Source organism: Coregonus clupeaformis, chromosome 20 (assembly GCF_020615455.1).
Source record: "Coregonus clupeaformis isolate EN_2021a chromosome 20, ASM2061545v1, whole genome shotgun sequence".
Lineage (NCBI taxonomy): Eukaryota > Metazoa > Chordata > Actinopteri > Salmoniformes > Salmonidae > Coregonus > Coregonus clupeaformis.
In genome coordinates, this window is record NC_059211.1 from 3234828 (window position 1) to 3258505 (window position 23678).

General features: G+C 45.1%; 2 protein-coding genes across 2 annotated transcripts in view; both read right to left on the reverse strand.

Moving 5' to 3' along the window:
- Positions 1-23678, reverse strand: part of LOC123481419 (serine/threonine-protein kinase N1-like) — a 330043-nt gene that overhangs the window by 156066 nt on the left and 150299 nt on the right. The window lies entirely within an intron of this gene.
- On the reverse strand, positions 113-5316 carry LOC121532643 (lysozyme g). The gene is made up of 6 exons (XM_041838432.2): positions 5044-5316; positions 4807-4896; positions 4474-4706; positions 1087-1237; positions 825-963; positions 113-397 (listed from the first exon to the last, which is right to left on the reverse strand). The coding sequence occupies exons 1-5, from the start codon at positions 5045-5047 to the stop codon at positions 827-829; spliced, it is 615 nt and encodes a 204-aa protein (XP_041694366.2). The 5' UTR covers positions 5048-5316; the 3' UTR covers positions 113-397; positions 825-826.

The following is a 23678-nucleotide window of genomic DNA, read 5'->3' on the forward strand; positions in this document are numbered from 1 at the left end:
ATATATTTTTTAAACACATATGCATGTTCTTGGGCAGAATGTACAAATAGATGAGAAAAAAATTGTATTTAATGTAAACCATTAAACATTCCTCATTACATTGATCTTCATGTTGATTGAAAAAAACAGGCTACTGAACTAGAAAAAAAAACATAGCCATTAAAATGTTTGACAAATGCATAAAACTAAACCTTCATATTACATTGTGCATAACATATTGTGCATTTATCATTAATCATCATAGCAGGTTACTGAATGGTCCAACACCTGAGGAAGTTTGAAAGAGTAGAACTACACAATGTAACCTATGTGATCCTCTTTCATTTCAATGGTATGTATGCTGGTCAATGATAGGGAGTCCAAAAGCTATCATCTCTTTCAAAATGTATGATGTGAACTGAAGAAGAAGAAAAAAAGTTATTATCCATGCAGTTTTATAAATCAATCACCAGAGTTTGTAGTATTGAGTATTTGTAGTATTGATTACAGTTAGCCTACTTTAAAGGGGCAATCATTATTTGAAACAATAACAAAGCGTTCTCCCCACCCCTGTTTAGGTAAAAAGCTGAGGGATGGGGCTGGAGAAATGTAACCACTCAAATTCCTAGACAGAGCTACGGATGCAAGGACTGACATTCCATGACATAGCAACTGCAGATTTACCCTTTAACTGTGTATCTTTTTTTGGTAAAAGTTGTTCCCAAATGTCTATGTCTCTTGCTGAATTGCAATTCTAACACATCAGAATGATTGAAAGACTCAACGCCTGAGAACATTCTGGATAAAACAGTGAACCACACAATGTAATGTTCTGGTTTATTTACCCTCAGACCAAGTTGTTGTGGTACCATTGAGCCCTGGCAACAACATCATTGGAATAGTCCTTTCCAGTGGTGTTCTCATCCACATTCGCATATAGCGAACCGATCGCTCCATCCCCCTGGTTGTAGGCCGCAATTCCCCCTGAAAAGTAACAATCATGGCCGGATAACCAACCAGGCATGCAGTGCAGTTGATTTTGTTAGAATTGTTCAGCATTGTATTCCCCCCACCCAGCAAGTATCTATCAACTATCAAGCTTTGTACCTTTCAGCTGCTGCTCCGTGGTCCATTCAGGACGCTTGTCTTGGATTATTTTGATGAAATCAATTAGAATCTCAGTGGCGTGTGCAAGATGATCCTTACTGTCCCATTTACCAATTATCTTGTGGTTGCCACCATTTGGGTTAACATCAACCTAGGAAATATATTATGTAAATCAATGGACAGTACTTCATTTATGTTGTAATGCCATTCAAACATGTCATTCAGCATCAAACCATAAAGGTAATGGAAACATAAATAGTTTCAATGGCTTTATTAATCTGTATAAACTCAATTTATCACAAATCCAGATACCAACTCAGTGGCCTTGTGGTTAGAGTTTCTGCCCTAAGATTGGAAGGTTGCAAGTTTGATAGCAGGTCGAGTCATACTAAAAATGTATCTCTGCTTGGCACTCAGCATTAAGGAAATAGATTGGGGGTAAGACCATGTGATAAACTAGCATCCTGTTCAGGGGGTGTACGTTTACATCAACCTGCCTCATGCTACAGACACAGGAGATATGCTGTTCTGGCTCGCTCGTGCATGGCTACTAAAGCGTACCAGCCGAAAGAGTTTACGCATATATTGTGATGTTCTTTCGGCTGTTCGAGAGCACCATTTTTTTTCTTGAGGCTTGTCCAAGTTCGGAAGCCGAAGTCTACGCCACTTCGTCGGTGATTGGTCAACAGTAGGGATTCTTCAATGTAGTGTTTGTTGACATTCAACGACAGACTACTAGTTTTCATGCAACATTTTTCACTTGAGAAATACTGCACCAAACATCTTAGTTAGATGTAAAATAAGACCTCTGCAAAAACGTCAAAATTAATTACAGATTTCTTGAGTTATCTTAGATTCATTCAGACTATTTTGAGGAAGTGTACTGGTTACACCGTCTCAAGAGGGACGTACAATAATATTGCTGCTTTTTTCCCTCATTTTTCAAGCGAAGGTACAGTACTAGTCAAAAGTTTGGACACACCTACTCATTCAAGGGTTTTTCTTTATTTTTTGACTATTTTCTACATTGTAGAATAATAGTGAAGACATCAAAACTATGAAATAACACATATGGAATCATGTAGGAACCAAAAAAGTGTTAAACAAATCAAAATATATGTTATATTTGAGATTCTTCAAAGTAGCCACCCTTTGCCTTGATGACAGCTTTGCACACGTGACATTCTCTCAACCAGCTTCATGAGGTAGTCACCTGGAATGCATTTCAATTAACAGGTGTGCCTTGTTAAAAGTTAATTTGTGGAGTTTCACGTTTGAGCGAATAAGTTGTGTTGTGACAAGGTAGGGGGGGGGTATACAGAAGATAGCCCTATTTGGTAAAAGACCAAGTCCATATTATGGCAAGAACAGCTCAAATAAGCAAAGATAAACGACAGTCCATCATTACTTTAAGACATGAAGGTCAGTCAATCCGGACAATTTCAAGAACTTTGAATGTTTCTTCAAGTGCAGTCGCAAAAACCATCAAGCGCTATGGTGAAACTGGCTCTCATGAGGACCGCCACAGGAAAGGAAGACCCAGAGTTACCTCTGCTGCAGAGGATAAGTTCATTAGAGTTACCAGCCTCAGAAATTGCAGCCCAAGTAAATGCTTCACAGAGTTCAAGTAACAGACACATCTCAACACCAACTGTTCAGAAGAGACTGCGTGAATCAAGCCTTCATGGTCGAATTGCAGCAAAGAAACCAATACTAAAGGACACCAATAAGAAGAAGAGACTTGCTTGGTCCAAGAAACACGAGCAATGGGCATTAGACTGGTGGAAATCTGTCCTTTGGTCTGATGAGTTCAAATTTGAGATTTTTGGTTCCAACCGCCGTGTCTTTGTGAGACGCAGAGTAGGTGAACGGATTATCTCCGCATGTGTGGTTCCCACCGTGAAGCATGGAGGAGGAGGTGTGATGGTGTGGGGGTGCTTTGCTGGTGACACTGTCTGTGATCTATTTAGAATTCAAGGCACACGTGACCAGCATGGCTACCACAGCATTCTGCAGCGATACGCCATCCCATCTGGTTTGCGCTTAGTGGGACTATCATTTGTTTTTCAACAGGACAATGACCCAAAACACACCTCCAGGCTGTGTAAGGGCTATTTGACCAAGAAGGAGAGTGATGAGTGCTGCATCAGATGACCTGGCCTCCACAATCACCCGACCTCCACCCTATTGAGATGGTTTTGGATGAGTTGAACAACAGAGTGAAGGAAAAGCAGCCAACGTGCTCAACATATGTGGGAACTCCTTCAAGACTGTTGGGAAAGCATTCCAGGTGAAGCTGGTTGAGAGAATGCCAAGAGTGTGCAAAGCTGTCATCAAGGCAAAGGGTGGCTTCTTTGAAGAATCTAAAATATATTTTGATTTGTTTAAAACTTTAAATCATGATTCATATGTGGTTTTTCATAGTTTTGATATCTTCACTATTATTCTACAATGTAGAAAATAGTAAAAATAAAGAAAAACCCTTGAATGAGTAGGTGTGTCCAAACTTTTGACTGGTACTGTATTTTAAGGGAATATGCAAGCACATACATTCACTTCGCCTAGCTGACTTCTGCTAGGAGCAAACCAAACCTATGTATGCGGAATCCTTTAGGCCGGAATTCAATCCGATCATGAGTTATAGACATCGCGGTTTTTAAAGGAAGTGTTCCCGCATTCGTGGAGATCCCATTCACGGTAAACGCTACATATGACGGCTAATCGGAAATTGCCTATAAAAGCTGCAGTGCCTATAACATGCGATCATATTGAATCCTGGCCTTACTCTCAAATCCAGGTCCCAGGGTCCACCACCCTGCTGGTTTTCATTCTTCCCACCAGCGAACCAGGGGCCTCGTTTATAAAATTGGCTTTTAAATGTCTATACACACTAAGTTGTAAATTGCATATTATCATTTCAAGTTCAAGATTTATAAATCACAATGTTGGTGTAGATTTTGACATAAGCCTCACACAATTTACGATCAAATCTGTGCGCACAAATGTGTGATAAATGAGGCCCCAGGTGAGTGGAATCTCTGTCAAATCATCGACTTTAATCAGTCAACCTATAATAAAAATAAAAAAGTAATCTATTGTAGTACCGAGGCTCAGATTTGAGTAGACCATACAAATATACTTGACACTGGCCAGTTTTCAATCCGAAACCTATGGCAAGATTGACATTTACAAGTAATTTCCAATTGAGCTGACATGGTGGTAACATTGCATTGTCAACGAGCTCAGATTGAATCCCAGCCACTGTTTCTTTAACACAGAGTTTAGACAAAGACATTGAATTATTTTGCCATCAGTGTCCCTGAAAGAAATTAGATGCATGATGACTCTGCAACCGATGAATAAGTTACACATAATCTGAGTGCCTACCTGCATTAGCCCAAAGCCGTTTCCATAGTCCCCCCAGCCTTGGTCTGGGACGATTGGTGGGGACGGGTTACGTATTAATCTCCCACCTCTGGTCTCTCTTGAGATGATGCCACAGATGAGAGCTGGGGCTATTTCATACTTTTCCCCCACCTCTTTGATGATGTCAATGTAGTTATTTATGTCATCCTTGTCATACTCTGCCATTCTCTGAGATGCATACACCCCTTTATAACCTGTTGTAAAGTAAATGTGTTTTCAGTATTTTTTTGAATGAGATGGATGTATGGATTAGTATTGATTATGTAGGCTCTGTTCGTTTCATAGACCACATACCTCTAGCATGTCCGTCAGCATATGCTGTCTCCTTAGAGGCACCAGTAGTTTCAACCTCCATAATGTTTCCATAACGAGAATCAGAGCTTCCTATCACAACAAGACAAACACAAGCTGAGGTGAACTTCCCTGTTGTAGGGTAATAGGCCTATGCCAAAATACAACAGATATTTTATTTCCTAAATATTTTCCAACTACTTAACACAGTACACTATTTGAAAAAATAACAAAGCTCACCCATGTTGATGTTTAATCTTCAAATTCTTGAAATGATCAACTAAGCCCATCAGGGAGCAGCATAAATGTGACCGTTTGTTAACTGAACCAACGTTCGCAAAATGCGGTCAAGCCATTCGTTCTTCAGTTTCCGCCTGAATTTTTGTGCACGAATACACAACACTTTACGGTATCGCGTGTTTCTGGTAGGGGAAACTGAGTCGAATGCACTCTCATGATTTACTAAAAAACATATCAAGCTCACTGTTACGTTCCCCAGCAAGACAACCAAAAATGTGGTCGCTCATACAGGAGGGGGAACTAACAAATAAAACGAAACAGGTGGTGTTTTAGGAGGGGTTCTGAAAGACACTCATGGGGGTGTCCACTGAAAGTTGACTAGCAACAACAGCTGGGACTTAAAAGACACCCACCATGAGCACCCACTAAATTTGCCCCCTAAGAAGCAAACAAAATAAAAACCCACCCCAAACTTAAAAAACAAAAAGTTTAGCAAAATAAAAACAGGGAAGATCAGACAAAGGAATGTCTTCCTAGAAATCAAATTGGGAGAGCCAACTAAAGGTGTTGACGCTCCACATCTTTCAAGCCACTGGAGCACTGGGCCAGCCACTCTTAAAAATCACCTGCTCCAGCACAGGTGAAACATCTTCCGACTAACGAGATGGACAAGCCAGCACACGTGTAACACATGCTGACTAACAAGGTGACAGCAATCGGTGCGCCCTACATGCTAAAAGTCCAACCTCAAAATATAAATGGGAAAAACAAAACCTGTAGCACTTAGATCTTGCTGTGAAGCTGTGTGTGTGTGTGTGTGTGTGTGTGTGTGTGTGTGTGTGTGTGTGTGTCTGTCTCTCTGTCTGTGTGTGTGTGCGGAGTGTTTTGTGTCTGTGTGAAAAAACTCTTTTTTTATTATAAGACACAGCCTTCTTCCCTACTCTTTCAAATAAATAAATAAAGATAATAAAATATTTCATTAGTGTGCTTCAAACTGTTTGCTTGGAATGATTTGTAGCTATCATCTCTATCTGTGCATGAGTGCATCCCATTCAGTTTCCCTACCAGAAAACACGCAATACCGTAAAGTGTTGTGTATTCGCGCAATAAATTCAGGCAGAAAAAATATTTCTAACAGCAGGTTCCCAAAAACCATACACACCCTAGTATACAATACACATTTTCTCTACTTTCACTATAACCCTAGAACACAAAAATATCCCCTCATTCTACTTATCCTTAATCACACAAAAGCTATTTTTTACAATCTAACAATAGATAGGACCTTTATTTGAACACAGGTTTCCTGGAGACATAATATTCAGTTATACATATCCTCAAAGGTTGAAGGGAGATCGGGGGGGACCTGCTGGAATGATCTTGACCTGATAGACTGATCACCTGCAGAGATGGAGCACCTTATGTACTCACCTATGGTTATAACTGGTTATAACTAGCTGGGAACTTTTGCAAAAGGCTGTTGGAAAATATGACTGTTAGTTACTGACTTCCACCTCACACAGACGCACCCCTGCTTTCTTCCATATAGTCAAGCTATTGTGTCCACTAGTGTGCCTGATTTCCAGGAAATCACATCTCTGTCCAGAAACAATCCCAATTCAAGTACGCTCATCCTGTTTAATATATCTGAGCTGTGCAAGGAACAAAGGATGATAAAAACATGGTGTGTCACGTCGTTCATAATTTAAAGGCCCACTCTGATATTTACAGCCATTTTTTATAATTCAAATGAATGAAATATTCTTGAAGAATATCACTTACATGCATACACAGGTCTTCCACTCAGTGAAGAAAAACAACCTTACATAGGCAATAACATCATTACACTAAACGATACACTGTGTGCACAAAACATTAGGAACACTTTCCTAATATTGAGTTGCACCCCCTTTTGCCCTCAGAGCAGCCACAATTAGCTGGGGCATGGACTACAAGGTGTCGAAAGCGTTCCACAGGGATTCTGGCCCATGTTGACTCCAATGCTTCCCACAGTTGTGTCAAGTTGGCTGGATGTCCTTTGGGTGGTGGACCATTCTTGATACACACGGGAAACTGTTGAGCGTGAAAAATCCAACAGCGTTGCAGTTCTTGACACAAACCGGTGCACCTGGCACCTACTACCATACCCTGTTCAAAGGCACTTACATAATTTGTCTTTCCCATTCACCCTCTGAATGGCACACATACACAATCCATGTCTCAATTGTCTCAAGGCTTAAAAATCCTTCTTTAACCTGTCTCCTCCCCTTCATCTACACTGATTGAAGTGGATTTAACAAGTGACATCAATAAGAGATCATAGCTTTCACCTGGATTCACCTGGTCAGCCTATGTCATGGAAAGATCATCATGTTTTGTACACTGTGTATATGTTTGGGCAGTTTATTATAAAACTTAGTATCCAAAAATAAGAATAATCAATCAAATAATCAATAATAATGACTCTAGATACTGAGATCATAATATGTGGTATCATATTGATCCAAGACTGACAGTATCACCTATTTCTGAGTGTATCCATTGATCAGGTCCTCTTAATTTATCAGAGATACAATCTGGAAAACACCATGCCGGTATTAAAGTCCAAGAAACAACAAAAGTTAAAATATTCAGCTAGTGCCAAACAGGGCTGGAGTGAGAGAATCCTTGGGCTACTGATAAATTAAAACTGAACTGACGTCAGCAGTTGTAGCCGTTTGTGAGGCTATCTGCAGTAGGGTTCGTAGTGGTAGATCAGATCAACTCTTAGCCAGGGTCTTAGCCTGAAGGCCTGTGCTGTGATTCTCCTGATTGCGAAAACTGAGGTTGGAGCTCTGGCTGAAGGCTTTGCCACACACCAGACACACATTGGGCTTCACACCTGGGGTAGAATAGTTATTTTATCCTATGTTATGTCAGATATACAAATACTCAAACTTTCAGCGTTGGCTCTGGCGGAATTTGCCATTGTCTCATTAGCCATGGTTATACCTTGCATTAACATGTGGTTTTTATGATCCGATCAAGATGATCCAATCACTATCTGATCGGATTTGTCATGTCTAAACATGGTTTTAAAATGTGTCTCTTATCATTCCACTGTGTCCACATTGTGACCAGATTTCCTGGTCCCTTCATGTATTCAAATTATCTGAAAGACATCGCTTCTGTCACGTTCGTTTACAGACGGGACGGACCAAGGCGCAGCGTGATTGTCACGAGTTACAAAGCCAGAACCCAGAAGCAGACCAGGACAAGGTAAGTTGAAACGAAGGTGAGTGTTTATTTACAAATTCAAGAGTGATGCTGAATAATCCAGGGGACAGAGCGGGCGGCGTTGATTAGTTGTTGGGGGTGCAGTGGTTGATCCCATCATGGCTCGGCAGCCGCCGACCACCAGGCAGAGGTTGGATGAAGGTTCCGGACGAGTGACTGCAGATGGAACAAAACGGAGGTAAGTAAACAACAAACCAACAAGGTGCAAAAACAACAAAACTACCGCTAGAAGCTCTAAGACTGATACTCTGGTAAACCTACTGTTCATGGCTAACGATCCGGCAGGGAATGGATGTTAGGCCAGAGCCTAAGAAGGGTGATGATCAGGACCAGGTGTGCAGATTGCAGATGGGATGCAGGTGCGGAAATCAAGAGAGCTCCCCGGAGCGTTCCAGAACCCTCGGGAAACTGGAGATCCCGAGCAGAAAAACTAGTCCACAGACAGGACCCGACTCAGACTGCCGGGATCGTTACAGTACCCCCCTCCGACGAACGCCACCGGGGCGGACTCCCCGGAGCGCCAGGATGGAGGCGGTAGAAGTCACGGATGAGGTCAGCATCTAGGATCTGTCGCCGCGGAATCCAACTCCTCTCTTCAGGACCATACCCCTCCCAGTCCACGAGATACTGGAAACCCCGGCCCCGCCGTCTGGAATCCATGATGCGTCGCACCGTGTAGGCAGGACCACCTCCGATCATCCGAGGAGGAGGAGGAGGAGGCGGAGGAGGCAACAGAGGACTGAGGAAAACAGGCTTGAGGCAGGAGACATGAAAGGTGGGATGGACTCTGAGCGTCCTCGGGAGTTTGAGTCGAACTGCCACCGGATTGATCACCTTCTCCACCACAAACGGACCAATGAACTTCGGTAACAACTTCCTAGACTCAGTCCGTAAAGGAAGATCCCGTGTGGCCAACCAGACCCTATCTCCGATGGTGTAGGTGGGAGCGGGGATCCGGCGACGATTCGCCTGGAGCTGATACCGGTCCGAAACTCTAAGGAGTGCCTTTCTGGCCCGATGCCAGGTCCGGTGGCAACGACGAATATGGGCCTGAACAGAAGGCACTGAGAGCTCCTTCTCCTGAGAAGGGAACAAGGGAGGTTGGTAGCCATACAGGCACTGGAAGGGAGACATCCCAGTGGCAGATGTAGGGAGAGTATTGTGGGCATACTCAACCCAAGGCAACTGAGAGACCCAGGAGGTGGGGTTGGAAGAGGCCAGGCAGCGTAGCGTGGATTCCATCTTCTGGTTGGCTCTCTCCGCCTGACCATTAGATTGGGGGTGAAAACCAGATGTGAGACTGACTGTAGCTCCAATGGCCAAACAGAAGGACTTCCAGACAGCAGAGGTAAACTGAGGGCCACGGTCGGAAACGATATCACTGGGCAACCCGTGGACCCTGAAAACCTCCCTAACCAGGATCTCGGACGTCTCCGAGGCAGAGGGAAGCTTGGCAATTGGCACAAAGTGGGCGAACTTGCTGAATCTGTCCACGATAGTCAGAACGACCGTGTTCCCCTCAGAAGCGGGGCAACCCAGTGACAAAGTCCAGGGCCAGATGCGACCATGGTCGCCGGGGAATAGGAAGGGGGTGAAGTAGTCCAGAGCTGGGCCGATTGGTACCCTTATTCTGCGCACACACTGGACAGGCAGCAACATAACCCCGAGTATCCTCGGCCATGGCAGGCCACCAAAAACGTCTGCGAAGAAACGCCATCGTCCGAGCCACGCCAGGGTGACAAGCCATCTTGCTGGCGTGGGACCATTTGAGGACCGCAGGACGAACCGACTCAGGCACAAACAACCGACCGGGTGGACCGTTACCGGGACCGGGCTGCGTCCGAAGAGCCGCCATCACCTCCTCCTCAATCTTCCACCTAACAGCTCCCACGACGCAGTTCCGGGGGAGAATTGTCTCGGTCTTGGACCCACTCTCCTCCGTCTTGGAGAACATCCGAGACAAGGCGTCCGCCTTGCCGTTCTTAGATCCAGGTCGGAACGTCAGGGAAAAATTGAATCGTCCGAAGAACAACGACCACCTGGCCTGACGGGAGTTGAGACGTCTAGCCGATTGCACGTAAGCAAGATTCTTGTGGTCCGTCCAGACAATAAACGGTTGCTCCGCCTCCAACCAGTGGCGCCACTCCTCCAAGGCAAGTTTCACCGCGAGAAGCTCCCGGTTACCCACATCGTAATTCCTCTCCGCAGGCGAAAGGCGACGAGAGTAGTAGGCGCAGGGATGGAGTTTACTGTCCGTGGAGCATCGCTGCGACAGGATGGCGCCAACTCCCACATCAGACGCGGTCCACTTCAACGACGAACTGACGGGCGTGTCGGTTGAGAGAGAATCGGTGCGTTAGTGAATCGCCTCTTCAAATCCAGAAACGCTCGATCCGCCTCCGGATTCCACTTGAAGCTCCTGATACTGGAAGTCAAGGCAGTTAACGGAGCGGCCACACGGCTGTAATCCCGGATGAATCTGCGGTAGAAATTCGCAAACCCCCAAAAAATCTCTGGAGCTGCAATCTCGTACCGGGCTGGGCCCATTCCAGAACCGCTCTAACCTTCTCCTGGTCCATCCTAATCTCTCCCTGGAGATGATGTACCCGAGAAAGGATGTCGTGTGGGCGTGAAACTCGCACTTCTCGGCCTTCACGAACAGGCGATTCTCCAACAATCGCTGCAGAACCTGCCGGACATGCTGGACGTGGTCGGAAGGTTCCTTCGAGAAGATCAGAATGTCATCCAGGTAAACAAACACAAAGAGACCGATCATATCTCTCAGGACGTCGTTCACCATACTCTGGAATACCGCTGGAGCATTGGTCAGTCCAAACGGCATCACCTGATACTCAAGTGACCCATCGGTGTATTGAAACCCGTCAACCACTCGTCTCCCTCTCTGATCCGGACCATGTGATACGCATTGCGTAGGTCTAGCTTGGTGAACACCGTAGCACCCTGTAAGGAGTCGAAGGCAGAACTCATCAAGGGCAGGGGATACTTGTTCTTGACCGTGATGTCATTCAACCCCCGATAATCAATACACGGTCGAAGAGAGCCATCCTTCTTACCCACAAAGAAGAATCCTGCCCCCCAGGGGTGATGACGAGGGACGAACGAGACCAGCAGCTAGGGACTCCTTGATGTAGGTCTCCAAAGCCTCACGTTCAGGGCGGGAGATACTGTATAACCTTCCCTTGGGGTAGACAGCTCCAGGGAACAGGTTGATGGCACAATCATATGGTCGGTGGGGAGGGAGTGACAGAGCCTTCTGCTTACTGAACACTTCCCCCAAATCGTGATATGTCTCGGGAACCAGGGACAAATCTGGGGGTTTAGCCTCAATCACCTGACTGGGAACCGAATGGGGACAGGCAGTCTTGAGACAGTTAGCATGACAATCAAGGCTCCAACTCGTTACCTTGCCCGTCACCCAATCGAACGTGGGATTGTGTTCCTTCAGCCAGGGGTATCCAAGGACCAGAGGAACATGGGAAGACGGCAGAATGAAGAATGAAATCATCTCCGAATGATTCCCCGACAACAGCATCTTAACCGGTTCAGTCCTCATCGTGATACGTGCCAGACTACTGCCGTTCAGAGTGGTCGCTTCAATGGCTTCCGGCAATTGCTCCTTGGAAAGCCCCAGCTGTTCCACCAACTCGGCATCAAGAAAGCTTCCATCGGCACCTGAATCGATAAAAGCGTTAATCGCTAAGCTCTGATTCCTGTTCACAAGGGTAGCCGGAAACGGGGTCTGACAGAGGTACTGAGAGGTTGAAACTGGCTCGCTAAAAGTCCTCCCAACTTTAGCGAGCCGGGCAGTTTGACGACCGCCGGGAACAAGTGGAGATGTAATGTCCCGAGCTACCACAGTAGAGGCAGCAGTTGGTCTTACGTCTATGTTGACGCTCCTCCTTGGTTAACCCGTGCCGCCCCACTTGCATGGGTTCAGAATCGGGAGAGAGGACCTCTCCACTAATCCTTTGTGGTGGAGAATGATCGACGTGTTCTGGTCCACCACCCGACCCGACTGGAACCTGAGAAGCTGATCGGTTGGACGGAACCCATTGCTTCTCCCTCCTTCGCTCTCGGACTCGATTATCCACCCGAATAGACAAGGCTACCAAGCTGTCCAGGTCACTATGCTCCGGATAGGAGATCAACTCATCCTTGAGCTGCTCCGACAGACCCTGGTAAAAGGCCGCTTGCAGAGACTCCTCATTCCACCCACTCTCCACAGCCAACGTCTTGAACTCGATCACGAAGTCGGCCACGCTGCGAAGTTCCTTGGCGAAGCGAAAACAGGCGCCTAGCTGCGTCCCTCCCTCGGACGGAATGGTCGAAGAGCTTCCTCATCTCAGCCGTGAACCCCTGGTATGAAGCCATGCAGGGATCCTGTCGTTCCCAAACGGCTGAAGCCCACTCCAGCGCTCGACCACGCAGCAACTCAATCACAAAGGCTATCCTAGCCTTGTCTGTGGCATAAGAGTAGGGCTGTAGATCGAACACTAATCCACACTGCATAAGGAAGGAAACGGCATCTTCCCAGCTCCCCCTCATATTTATCCGGCGTCGGAACCTTGGGCTCACGGAAGGACACAGCTCCAGAAGCGGCAGGCGAGATGGGTGAAACCGGTAGTGGATCCTCCACCGGACTCTTGCGTTGGTTCTGGACCTCCGTCAGACCGGTAGAAAGGTTCCGAACTGACAACGCGATCTCCTGTAGTACCGTGCTATGATGGCCCAACATCTTCTCCTGATGGGTAATGGCATGGCGAACAGAGTCCAGGTCCGCTGGGTTCATTACTGGCCGGATCGTTCTGTCACGAGTTACAAAGCCAGAACCCAGAAGCAGACCAGGACAAGGTAAGTTGAAACGAAGGTGAGTGTTTATTTACAAATTCAAGAGTGATGCTGAATAATCCAGGGGACAGAGCGGGCGGCGTTGATTAGTTGTTGGGGGTGCAGTGGTTGATCCCATCATGGCTCGGCAGCCGCCGACCACCAGGCAGAGGTTGGATGAAGGTTCCGGACGAGTGACTGCAGATGGAACAAAACGGAGGTAAGTAAACAACAAACCAACAAGGTGCAAAAACAACAAAACTACCGCTAGAAGCTCTAAGACTGATACTCTGGTAAACCTACTGTTCATGGCTAACGATCCGGCAGGGAATGGATGTTAGGCCAGAGCCTAAGAAGGGTGATGATCAGGACCAGGTGTGCAGATTGCAGATGGGATGCAGGTGCGGAAATCAAGAGAGCTCCCCGGAGCGTTCCAGAACCCTCGGGAAACTGGAGATCCCGAGCAGAAAAACTAGTCCACAGACAGGACCCGACTCAGACTGCCGGGATCGTTACAGTGATATGCATACATGTTTATTTAAACGAATAAACACACGACAAAACAACAAACGAAACGAAACGTGAAGTCCAAGGTAGCACACAAACAACATACCTTACACGGAACAAGATCCCACAACTTGACAGTGCCAATAGGCTGCCTAAGTATGGTCCCCAATCAGAGACAACGAGCTACAGCTGCCTCTGATTGGGAACCACACCGGCCAACATAGAAATACACATAATTGATCAAAACATAGAAAATACAACATAGAAAATCACACCCTGACTCAACAAATAAGAGTCCCCAGAGTCAGGGCGTGACAGTACCCCCCGAAGGTGCGGACTCCGACCGCACAACCTTTACTTAACAGGGTAGGGGCCGGATGGGCATTCCGCCTCGGAGGCGGATCCGGCTCAGGGCGTGACGACCTCTCACTCTTCGCCTCCCTGTTGCGCCCCTGGTCTAGTCTAGACCTCGGCGCGTTGCTTCCCCTCTCCTTCCTCCCACTATACTCCAAGCCCTGTCTGGACCCTGGTGTGGGAGACCCCAAACCTGGAGAGGGGCTGACGTCTGGGTCTGGACTGGAGCCGCTGACCGGAGCTGGACCGGGCACCGGTGGAGCGGACTGCTCAGGCTCCGGAGTGGAGCAGCTGACCGGAGCTGGATCAGGCACCGGTGGAGCGGACTGCTCTGGCTCCGGAGTGGAGCCACTGACCGGAGCTGGACTGGACCCCGGTGAAGCGGATTGCTCTGGCTCCGGAGTGGAGCAGCTGACCGGAGCTGAACTGGGCACCGGTGGAGCGGACTGCTCTGGCTCCGGAGTGGAGCAGCTGACCGGTGCTGAACTGGGCACCGGTGGAACAGGCACGGGCCGGACTGGACACACGCACCACTGGCTTGGTGCGAGGAGCAGGAACAGGCCGGACCGGGCTGGCGACGCGCACCACTGGCTTGGTGTGGGGAGCAGGAACGGGCCGCACCGGACTGGCGACGCGCACCACTGGCCTGGTGCAAGGAACAGGAACAGGCCGGGCCGGGCTGGCAACGCGCACCACTGGCTTGGTGCGAGGGGCAGGAACAGGCCGGGCCGGGCTGGCGACGCGCACCACTGGCTTGGTGCGAGGGGCAGGAACAGGCCGGGCTGGGCTGGCGACGCGCACCACTGGCTTGGTGCAAGGGACAGGAACAGGCCGGACCGGGCTGGCGACGCGCACCACTGGCTAGGTGCGAGGGGCAGGAACAGGCCGGGCTGGCGACGCGCACCACTGGCTTGGTGCGAGGGACAGGAACAGGCCGGGCCGGGCTGGCGACACGCACCACTGGCTTGGTGCGAGGAACAGGAACGGGTCGGGCCGTACTGGGAACACGCACCACTGGCTTAGTGCGCGGAGCAGGAACGGGCCGGACCGGACTGGCGACACGCACCACTTGCTTGGTGCGAGGAGCGGGACTGGGTTCCTTTATTAACCCCCGCTCCTTCTGCTGCCTAACCAGCTCCTCTCGCCGTGCCTCTACACTTTCCTTCTCCCTTTTAGCCTCCTGTAGCGCCTCCCTCTGACCAAATAACTCCTGCTCCCTCTGAACCAATAGCCCCCGTAACATGGTGGCCTCCTTTCCTAACCTGCAGATCCGCCCTGTCGCGGCCTCCTGCAGCCTCGTCGTCCACACCGTGTGCCCCCCCCAAAAAATGTCTTGGGGTTGCCTCTCGGGTCTCCGTCGTCGGCACTCCTCTTCCCGTGAGGACTCCTCCGGGAGCCCCCACGAGTTAGGGAACAGAAACTCGTCGTCGTCGTCATCCTCCGACTCCTCAGTATAATACTGTTCCCACTCCTCTTCCCAAGCTCGTAGGGACCCAATCCGAAAACCAACCGGGTGCAATGGTCGGGGCTCTTCTCTCTCGCTCCCCGACTACCCCTTTAGCCCCCCCAAAAAAATTATTGGGGCTGCTTCTCGGGCCTCCTCCTCGGCCGGCTTCCGTGTTGCCGTTGCTCCTCTCCTGCCTGGGCATCTACCTTCGCCCATGGCCCTTTCCCCGCAAATATCTCTTCCCATGACCACAACTTACCCACCTGTGACATGGCCCTTCGCTCCGCCTGGGCACGCTGCTTGGTCCTCGTTTGGTGGGATCTTCTGTCACGCTCGTTGATGAACGGGACGGACCAAGGCGCAGCGTGATATGCATACATGTTTATTTAAACGAATAAACACACGACAAAACAACAAATGAAACGAAACGTGAAGTCCAAGGTAGCACACAAACAACATACCTTACACGGAACAAGATCCCACAACTTGACAGTGCCAATAGGCTGCCTAAGTATGGTCCCCAATCAGAGACAACGTGCTACAGCTGCCTCTGATTGGGAACCACACCGGCCAACATAGAAATACACATAATAGATCAAAACATAGAAAATACAACATAGAAAATCACACCCTGACTCAACAAATAAGAGTCCCCAGAGTCAGGGCGTGACAGCTTCAAAATAATGACTTTAAAAAAGTTTAGACAATAATTTATGCCTTGAGTCAATGGTGCCATCAATTATTTTAGAAGGCAGTATAATTATGATTTAAATGGTTTGACCATCCAGATCTGTTTGCACTTTTAAGATATCCAGATGCAATGTGCATACACTTCTGGAGCTCTGGAGCTGGTCAGGTAGATCTGATCACGATCAGTTCACAACGGGTCTTTTAATAATCTACACCTGTCTAAATGTGGGCACAAGGTGAATGTGGAGAAGATCAGGATGAATGTTAGTGCCAGGTATATAAAGGGCTATAGAAAACAATGATATCTGCTTCTTCCTGCTGTGGGCTGGCCTATATTGTTCTTTTAAAACAAGGCAGCAGTTCAAGTTTAGATAAGAATGTGTTTAGCCTATGCCATAGTCTACTAAAGATGCACTGTCTAACTTTTGGATAATTTCAGCCAGTAGTTTTGAAAGTGGTGCTCACGAGTCAAAAGTGGTCCCCGTTTTTAATTATATTCTTACCTCAAGAGGAGTTATGTGGCTGTCTTAGAATTAAGTAAACAATGCATGGAATACAACCCCAAAAATACAAATTCCCACAAAAACAATGCATGGAATGCGAGTAAAACCAAACTTGATAATGCGCCTTTTAAAGGCAATTTCCTTGATGGTCGTGGCAATCACATTCACAGTAAACACTGTTGATAGACAAACTGTTATGTCAGGGTGCGTTCCATCAAGAGTTCAAACTTTCTGTACACTCGCTTGCATGGTAGTGCGCCAATCCCAACTCACCTTCCCCATTGAAATACATTGAGTTGGCACTGTCATTTTACCCTTCATTGCTCAGTGTGAAGGGTTTTTTGCCCTAGCACTACACACCTAATTAAAGCTTGATGTTTCATTATTTGAATCAGCTGTATTGCTAGGGCTTCCAGGACCAAGGGCTCTATTCAATCTGTAATGCTGAAGCGCTATAGATTCCGCGAGAGAAATTTAAAGATAATTTACAATTGAGCCATTTACTGTGAATGCAGTCTCCACTAAAGCGGGACCATTGCGTTAAATTTTTTATCAGGCTGGAAAGCTGAACTTCCGCAATGCAGATTGGATGGAGCCCCAAGCAAAGATATTTATAACTAACCCAATACACAGTGCCTTCGGAAAGTATTCAGACCCTTTTACTTTTTCCACATTTTGTTACGTTACAGCCTTATTCTAAAATTTATTAAATCGTTTTTTCCCTCATCAATCTACACACAATACCCCATAATGACAAAGCAAAAACAGGTTTTTAGACATCGTTGCACACAAAAAAAACGTTACAAAAAGGAAAAATCACATTTACATTAGTATTCAGACCCTTTACTCAGTACTTTGTTGAAGCACCTTTGGCAGCGATTACAGCCTCAAGTCTTCTTGGGTATGACGCTAGAAGCTTGGCACAACTGTATTTGTAAATGTAAAAATGTAAAATGTATTTGGGGAGTTTCTCCCATTCTTCTCTGCAGATGTTCGATCGGTTTCAAGTCCAGGCTGGGCCACTCAAGGACATTCTGAGACTTGTCATGAAGCCACTCCTGCGTTGTCTTGGCTGTGTGCTTAGGGTCGTTGTCCTGTTGGAAGGTGGACCTTTGCCCCAGTCTGAGGTCCTGAGCGCTCTGGAGGAGGTTTTTTATCAAGGATCTCTCTGTACTTTGCTCCGTTCATCTTTCCCTCGATCCTGACTAGTCTCCTAGTCCTTGCCGCTGAAAAACATCCCCACAGCATGATGCTGCCACCCCCATGCTTCACCGTAGGGATGGTGCCAGGTTTCCTCCAGACATGACGCTTGGCATTCAGGCCAAAGAGTTCAATCTTGGTTTCATCAGACCAGAGAATCTTGTTTCTCATGGTCTGAGTCCTTTAGGTGCCTTTTGGCAAACTCCAAGTGGGCTGTCATGTGCCTTTTACTGAGGAGTGGCTTCCGTCTGGCCATTCTACCATAAAGGCCTGATTGGTGGGGTGCTGCAGAAATCGTTGTCCTTCTGGAAGGTTCTCCCATCTCCACAGAGGAACTCTGGAGCTCTATCAGAGTGACCATAGGGTTCTTGGTCACCTCCCTGACCAAGGCCCTTCTCCCCCGATTGCTCAGTTTGGCCGGGCGGCCAGCTCTAGGAAGAGTCTTGGTGGTTCCAAACTTCTTCCATTTAAGAATGATGAAGGCCACTGTGTTCTTGGGGACCTTCAATGCTGCAGACATCTGTGCCTCGACACAATCCTGTCTCGGAGCTCTACGGACAATTCCTTCGACCTCATGGCTTGGTTTTTGCTCTGACATGCACTGTCAACTGTGGGACCTTATATAGACAGGTGTGTGCCTTTCCAGAGCATGTCAAATCAATTGAATGTACCACAGGTGGACTCCAATCAAGTTGTAGAAACATCTCAAGGATGATCAATGGAAACAGGATGCACCTGAGCTCAATTTCAAGTCTCATAGCAAAGGGTCTGAATACTTATCTAAATAAGTAAAAACCTGTTTTCGCTTTGTCATTATGGGGTATTGTCTGTAGATTGATGAGGAAAATAAATAATGTAATACATTTTAGAATAAGGCTGTAATGTAACAAAATGTGCAAAAAGTCAAGGGGTCTGAATACTTTCCGAATGCACTGTAGTTAATCTGTGTCATTTACAGTGGGAGCAAATGAAGCATAGTGGGCAGAAGAAGCAAGGAGCTGGAAAAAGCCAAGCACGAGCTAGCGAGATCCTGTTGGCACATTGTAGCATGTGTTTGCATATTTCCATTAGGGAACGCCTCCTCTGTGAATTGCATGTGTGCACAAACTCCTTCTAAACAACGCCATTTTTAAAACTTTGGCAAAGTGCACTGGGTTCGTAACAGATTCTAGGTTTGGGAACAGAAACATGTATTAAGATCAGATGTTTCATCGATGAGAACATTAGCATAACGTCGGCCCAGTTTCACCTAATTCCATCCTCTCCCACTACCCGCGAATGGACTTCCTTTCACTACCATAATTTGGTGGTGAGAAAACTTTATAAACGGATGCTTCAGCTTTATAGCCCCTGCGACGTGTCTGGGTTTCCCCTTCCGTCTCTGCCCCAGGTTTGGGAAACGCTGCTATACACAGCCGCCATGTTTCGTTTTGATAAACTGTCACTTTATCAGATCCAAGTAGGCTACTGTGTGAATCATTCAACATGTGACTTGGCTTTTGAGTTTGTTATTGGGTGCAATTATGAACATTGCCATATCAGCTTGTGACTGGGGAGCAGTGGTGTAAAGTACTTAAGTAAAAATACTTTAAAGTACTACTTAAGTCGTTTTTGAGTATTTGTACTTTACTTTACTATTTATATTTTTGACAACTTTTACTTTTACTTCAATACATTCCTAAAGAAAATGATGTACTTTTTACTGGATACATTTTCCCAGACACCCAAAAGTACTCGTTACATTTTGAATGCTTAGCAGCACACGAAAATTGTCCAATTCACACACTTATCTAGAGAACATTCCTGGTCATCCCTACTGCCTCTGATCGGGCGGACTCACTAAACACAAATGCTTTATTTGTAAATGATCCATAAAAAAAAAAAAAGAATATTGTGCCTTCTGGTTGGCTTAATATAAGGAATAAGAAATTATTTATGCTTTCACTTGTACTTTTGATACTTAAGTATATTTGAGCAATTACATGTACTTTTGATACTTACGTATATTTAAAACAAATACTTTTAGACTTTTACTCAAGTAGTATTTTACTGGGTTACTTTTGTGGTATCTAAGGAATTTATGACTTTGTTAGCTTTGCAAATGGTAATGTGGTATCTAAGGAATTTATGACTTTGTTAGCTTTGCAAATGGTAATGTGGTATCTAAGGAATTTATGACTTTGTGGGCATTTGCAAATGGTAATGTGGTATCTAAGGAATGTATGACGTTGTTAGTGTTTGCAAATGGTAGCTTAGAGAATGTTGATTTGGCCCAGGGAGACATCTGGAGAGCAGTTCTATAGGAGTACCCTAAAACAGAGGAAGTCTGTTGTGTGGAGTGATGGGATTGGTCTGTAGGGGAAACCACCCCTATCTTGGTAAAGATTATAAATACTTGGTGAAGACAAAGGAGGTCAGAACAACATATTATTTTGGGTCCACTGTTCTCCAGATGCCTGCAGGTATCTGTAAATCGACGCTGAAATCCTTTGTTATGAATAAACCTTTATAATCAAAGTACAGTGTCAGCGGATCTCCTTGTCCTCCACAGCATGATTAGCAACATGTTTTCGGACACAACAAAATGGCGACGAGGAACGTTTGGGACGGTCTGCGTCTCTCCAGTGTTCCATTCATGAGCAGCGAAGTGACTCCCGCTCAAGACGCCGGCTCATAAGGTGAGATTTCTCACAATTTTGTGCGCGGGTCAAGTCGTAGGCTTATGTGGGTGTTCGCTAGAGAGATGTACCGTTTAAAAAACTCATGTGTGCATTTTGCTGTTTTGCTGTGGGATAGGAGTCCGTTCTAAAAATTTTAATTTGTTTGCGCTGAAAGCAACGCAAACAGGGGGGAGTGTCGATAACTATTGAATAATATAATGAAGTAATAAGGCCAGGGTAAATGTATACAAATTAGGACATTGCGGATCTATGGAAGCCCTCTAAGGAGGCGATCATTAGGATGGGCTGAAAATCCTAAAAGCACATTAGGTGGGTTTAGGTCAGTCCCGGGGACTGGGGATTGTGGTATATACATTCTATTGCAAGTTACCGCTCATCTTATAGTTGACGAAGTATATGTTTGATGTGACCGCTCATTGAATATCCGCAAACTCGTGGTAGCCTAAATTTAGGAACAATAGAAAATACGGCGCAATGGAGGTAACATGCTACATGCTACATGCTACATGCTACCTTAGGGGTCCATAGGAATGGAATAAGCCTCTTAAAACTGTGTATGTATGAAAGAGAGAGAGAGAGAAAAATAATAAAATAAAGACATCTCTGTTGTGTTTAAACTGTGTGTCTACTCATATTAGGATAAGATTTATGTTAGAGATATATACATATATATGTTTTGGTTGAGGATAGGGGTTTTTGTTTTTATAAGGAAATACGTAAGTTAAGGTTAAAAAATCTTATGAGTCTCGTTAATAGTTGTTAACTATATATGAGCCCCCTGGAAGGACGCTAAGGTTAAAAAACGTATGAGTCTCTATAAAAAGAGAACGTTTACTAACTATTAGAATATCATAAGCCTACAGGGAGGAGTTTTTAATAGTGTATAGAGATGTTTTGTAATAGATAAGGAAATAACTATAAATCTGCAGATTAGGATAAAGGGAAGTTAAGAAACTTCTAAATAGGATTTGTGTTTAATGTTTTATGTTGGTTTGTGAGCTCTGTTAAGTGTTACTGTTTGTCTATGGGGGGTAAAAGAGAGGAAGTACAGCGGGACTGTCTACTTTCTGTTGTCTAGCTTGGAGAGAGCTGGGAGAGAGCTCCATCCACTCTGAAATCGTATTGGTGAATGTACTACGCATGCGTGTGATTTTATGACTTTAGAGTTACGTAGGGCAAATATGCCACTCTGCCTACACTGAGCTGCTGGGAGACGCAGACAAAGAGAGAGAAGATTTAGAGACTAATAGTGTATTCTGGTTGTTAAATCGGCTGTTGTTTGACGATTAAACTGTTTTCTTGAGACCTATCGAATTGATAAACTAGAGATATGTTGACAGATTAAAAATAATAAAATAAATAAAATAAAATGTTATTGAGCTATTTATACTATTCTTGAGTTAAATTTGCTTATTTCTTAGAGCGAATGTGACTAGAGAAATGTTGAATGGTTGAAATAACTCAGTGTGTGCATAAAATACTAAATGATTGTCTGTCCTTTGTTATTCTGTCAAATGAGAGACGATAAGAAGGAGAGAGAGAGAGAGAGAGACAGAGAGGAATTGCTGACGTGTACATCACGCTACAGAGTCTGCTGCAACGGATCCAGTCAAACTAAGGCCAGTACTGTTCTATTTACAAAACGTACCTTCCCATACAGGATATTTTGTGTGCCTAGCATATTTGATGTTGTGACAATTTGACAGGGACTTGGCAACAGACTGATCAATTGATGTAATTGCATATTGGAGTTTTTGTGAATAAGTTGGTTTGATTAGAGTTGTGTTGGGAATCAAGTACTGACATTATTCTGTAAATTAAGGTAATTGGGTGCTTATTAAGCAATTGGTTTGTGAGTGCTGTAGTGTTGCTGGATTATAGGTCTTTCTTTTTTGGATTGCTCTGAAGTTGACTACTTTCCTTTACTTTTCCTGATCGGATGTGGTAAGATTGTCACAAATTAATAACTTGGTAAAATAAAAATCAATAAAAATAATAATAAAATTAAAATTAAAATTCATTATACATCTTTTAATTGATTAATTTGTATTTAATTGTTTAATAAAACATTTTTATAAAAATAAAATAAATAAATAAATAATTAAATTAAAAAATTAAAAAATAGGGAGGAAACCATAAGCTATATAGTCTAAAATAATAAAATAATTCACAATAAAGGAATATAAAATAGTTGTTATAATGGGGGAAAAGGACATAAAAACTATGAAAGTAATTACACCTGTTGATATAGTTGAAAATAGTAATCCTTTAGTTAATTGAATTGCAAGGTTATCTGGAAAATGGAATAAACGTTGGCCTGACATTGAACAACCATGGCCAGTGGAAGGGACTCTTAACCCTGACATCATCAACATAATGAAAGTGCTTCTGTCAATTCATAAGGCAGATCAAAAGAAAGGGAAAAAAGGGAACAATATAAAGAAAAGAGACAAAGAGAGCTGGGTGTTCTTAAGCTGTTTGAAAATGAAGGACAAAAACTGATGAAAGATACCAACGATAAAAGAAACAAAGGTATAGAGAAAATTGTAAAAGCAGTGAAGGTGACAGAAAACCTAATGACAGAAGTCAGTACACCTTTCTCACATACGGATTCAGCAAAAAGACCCCCACCTTATGAGAAAGAAGTAGAGTTTAAGGACGTCTATCCTCAGCTTCCAGTGATCATTCAGGAGGGTGATTATTGCATCAGAGATTAAGATGAACGAATAATAGAGAGAGGACAAGCAGAAACGACCATAAAAATGAATCCAAACTCCAAAAGTAAGAAAAAACGAGATGTCTGGAAACTAAGGGTGGAGTGAGGTTCAGGAGGATGGAACTTGAAGATGATGATGATGATGATGATGATCAGAGTGATTCAGAAGAGATCATGGGTGGATATGACCCTGTGATCAGACGCAGGTTGGCCAGAGCGGAAAGAAGGGGTGATGGACGTTTGAAGAAGAAGAATACAAGATATTCCAGTTCTGATGAAAGCGAAGATGAAGACAGCGATAAAGATTTGGAGATTAAAGGTGCTTCATATTCAAGAGGATTTTATCCTACAATGACTAGCACAGAAGAAATAGAAAGAGATAATGGCCCGATGCGTATCATGCCTGGATAAAG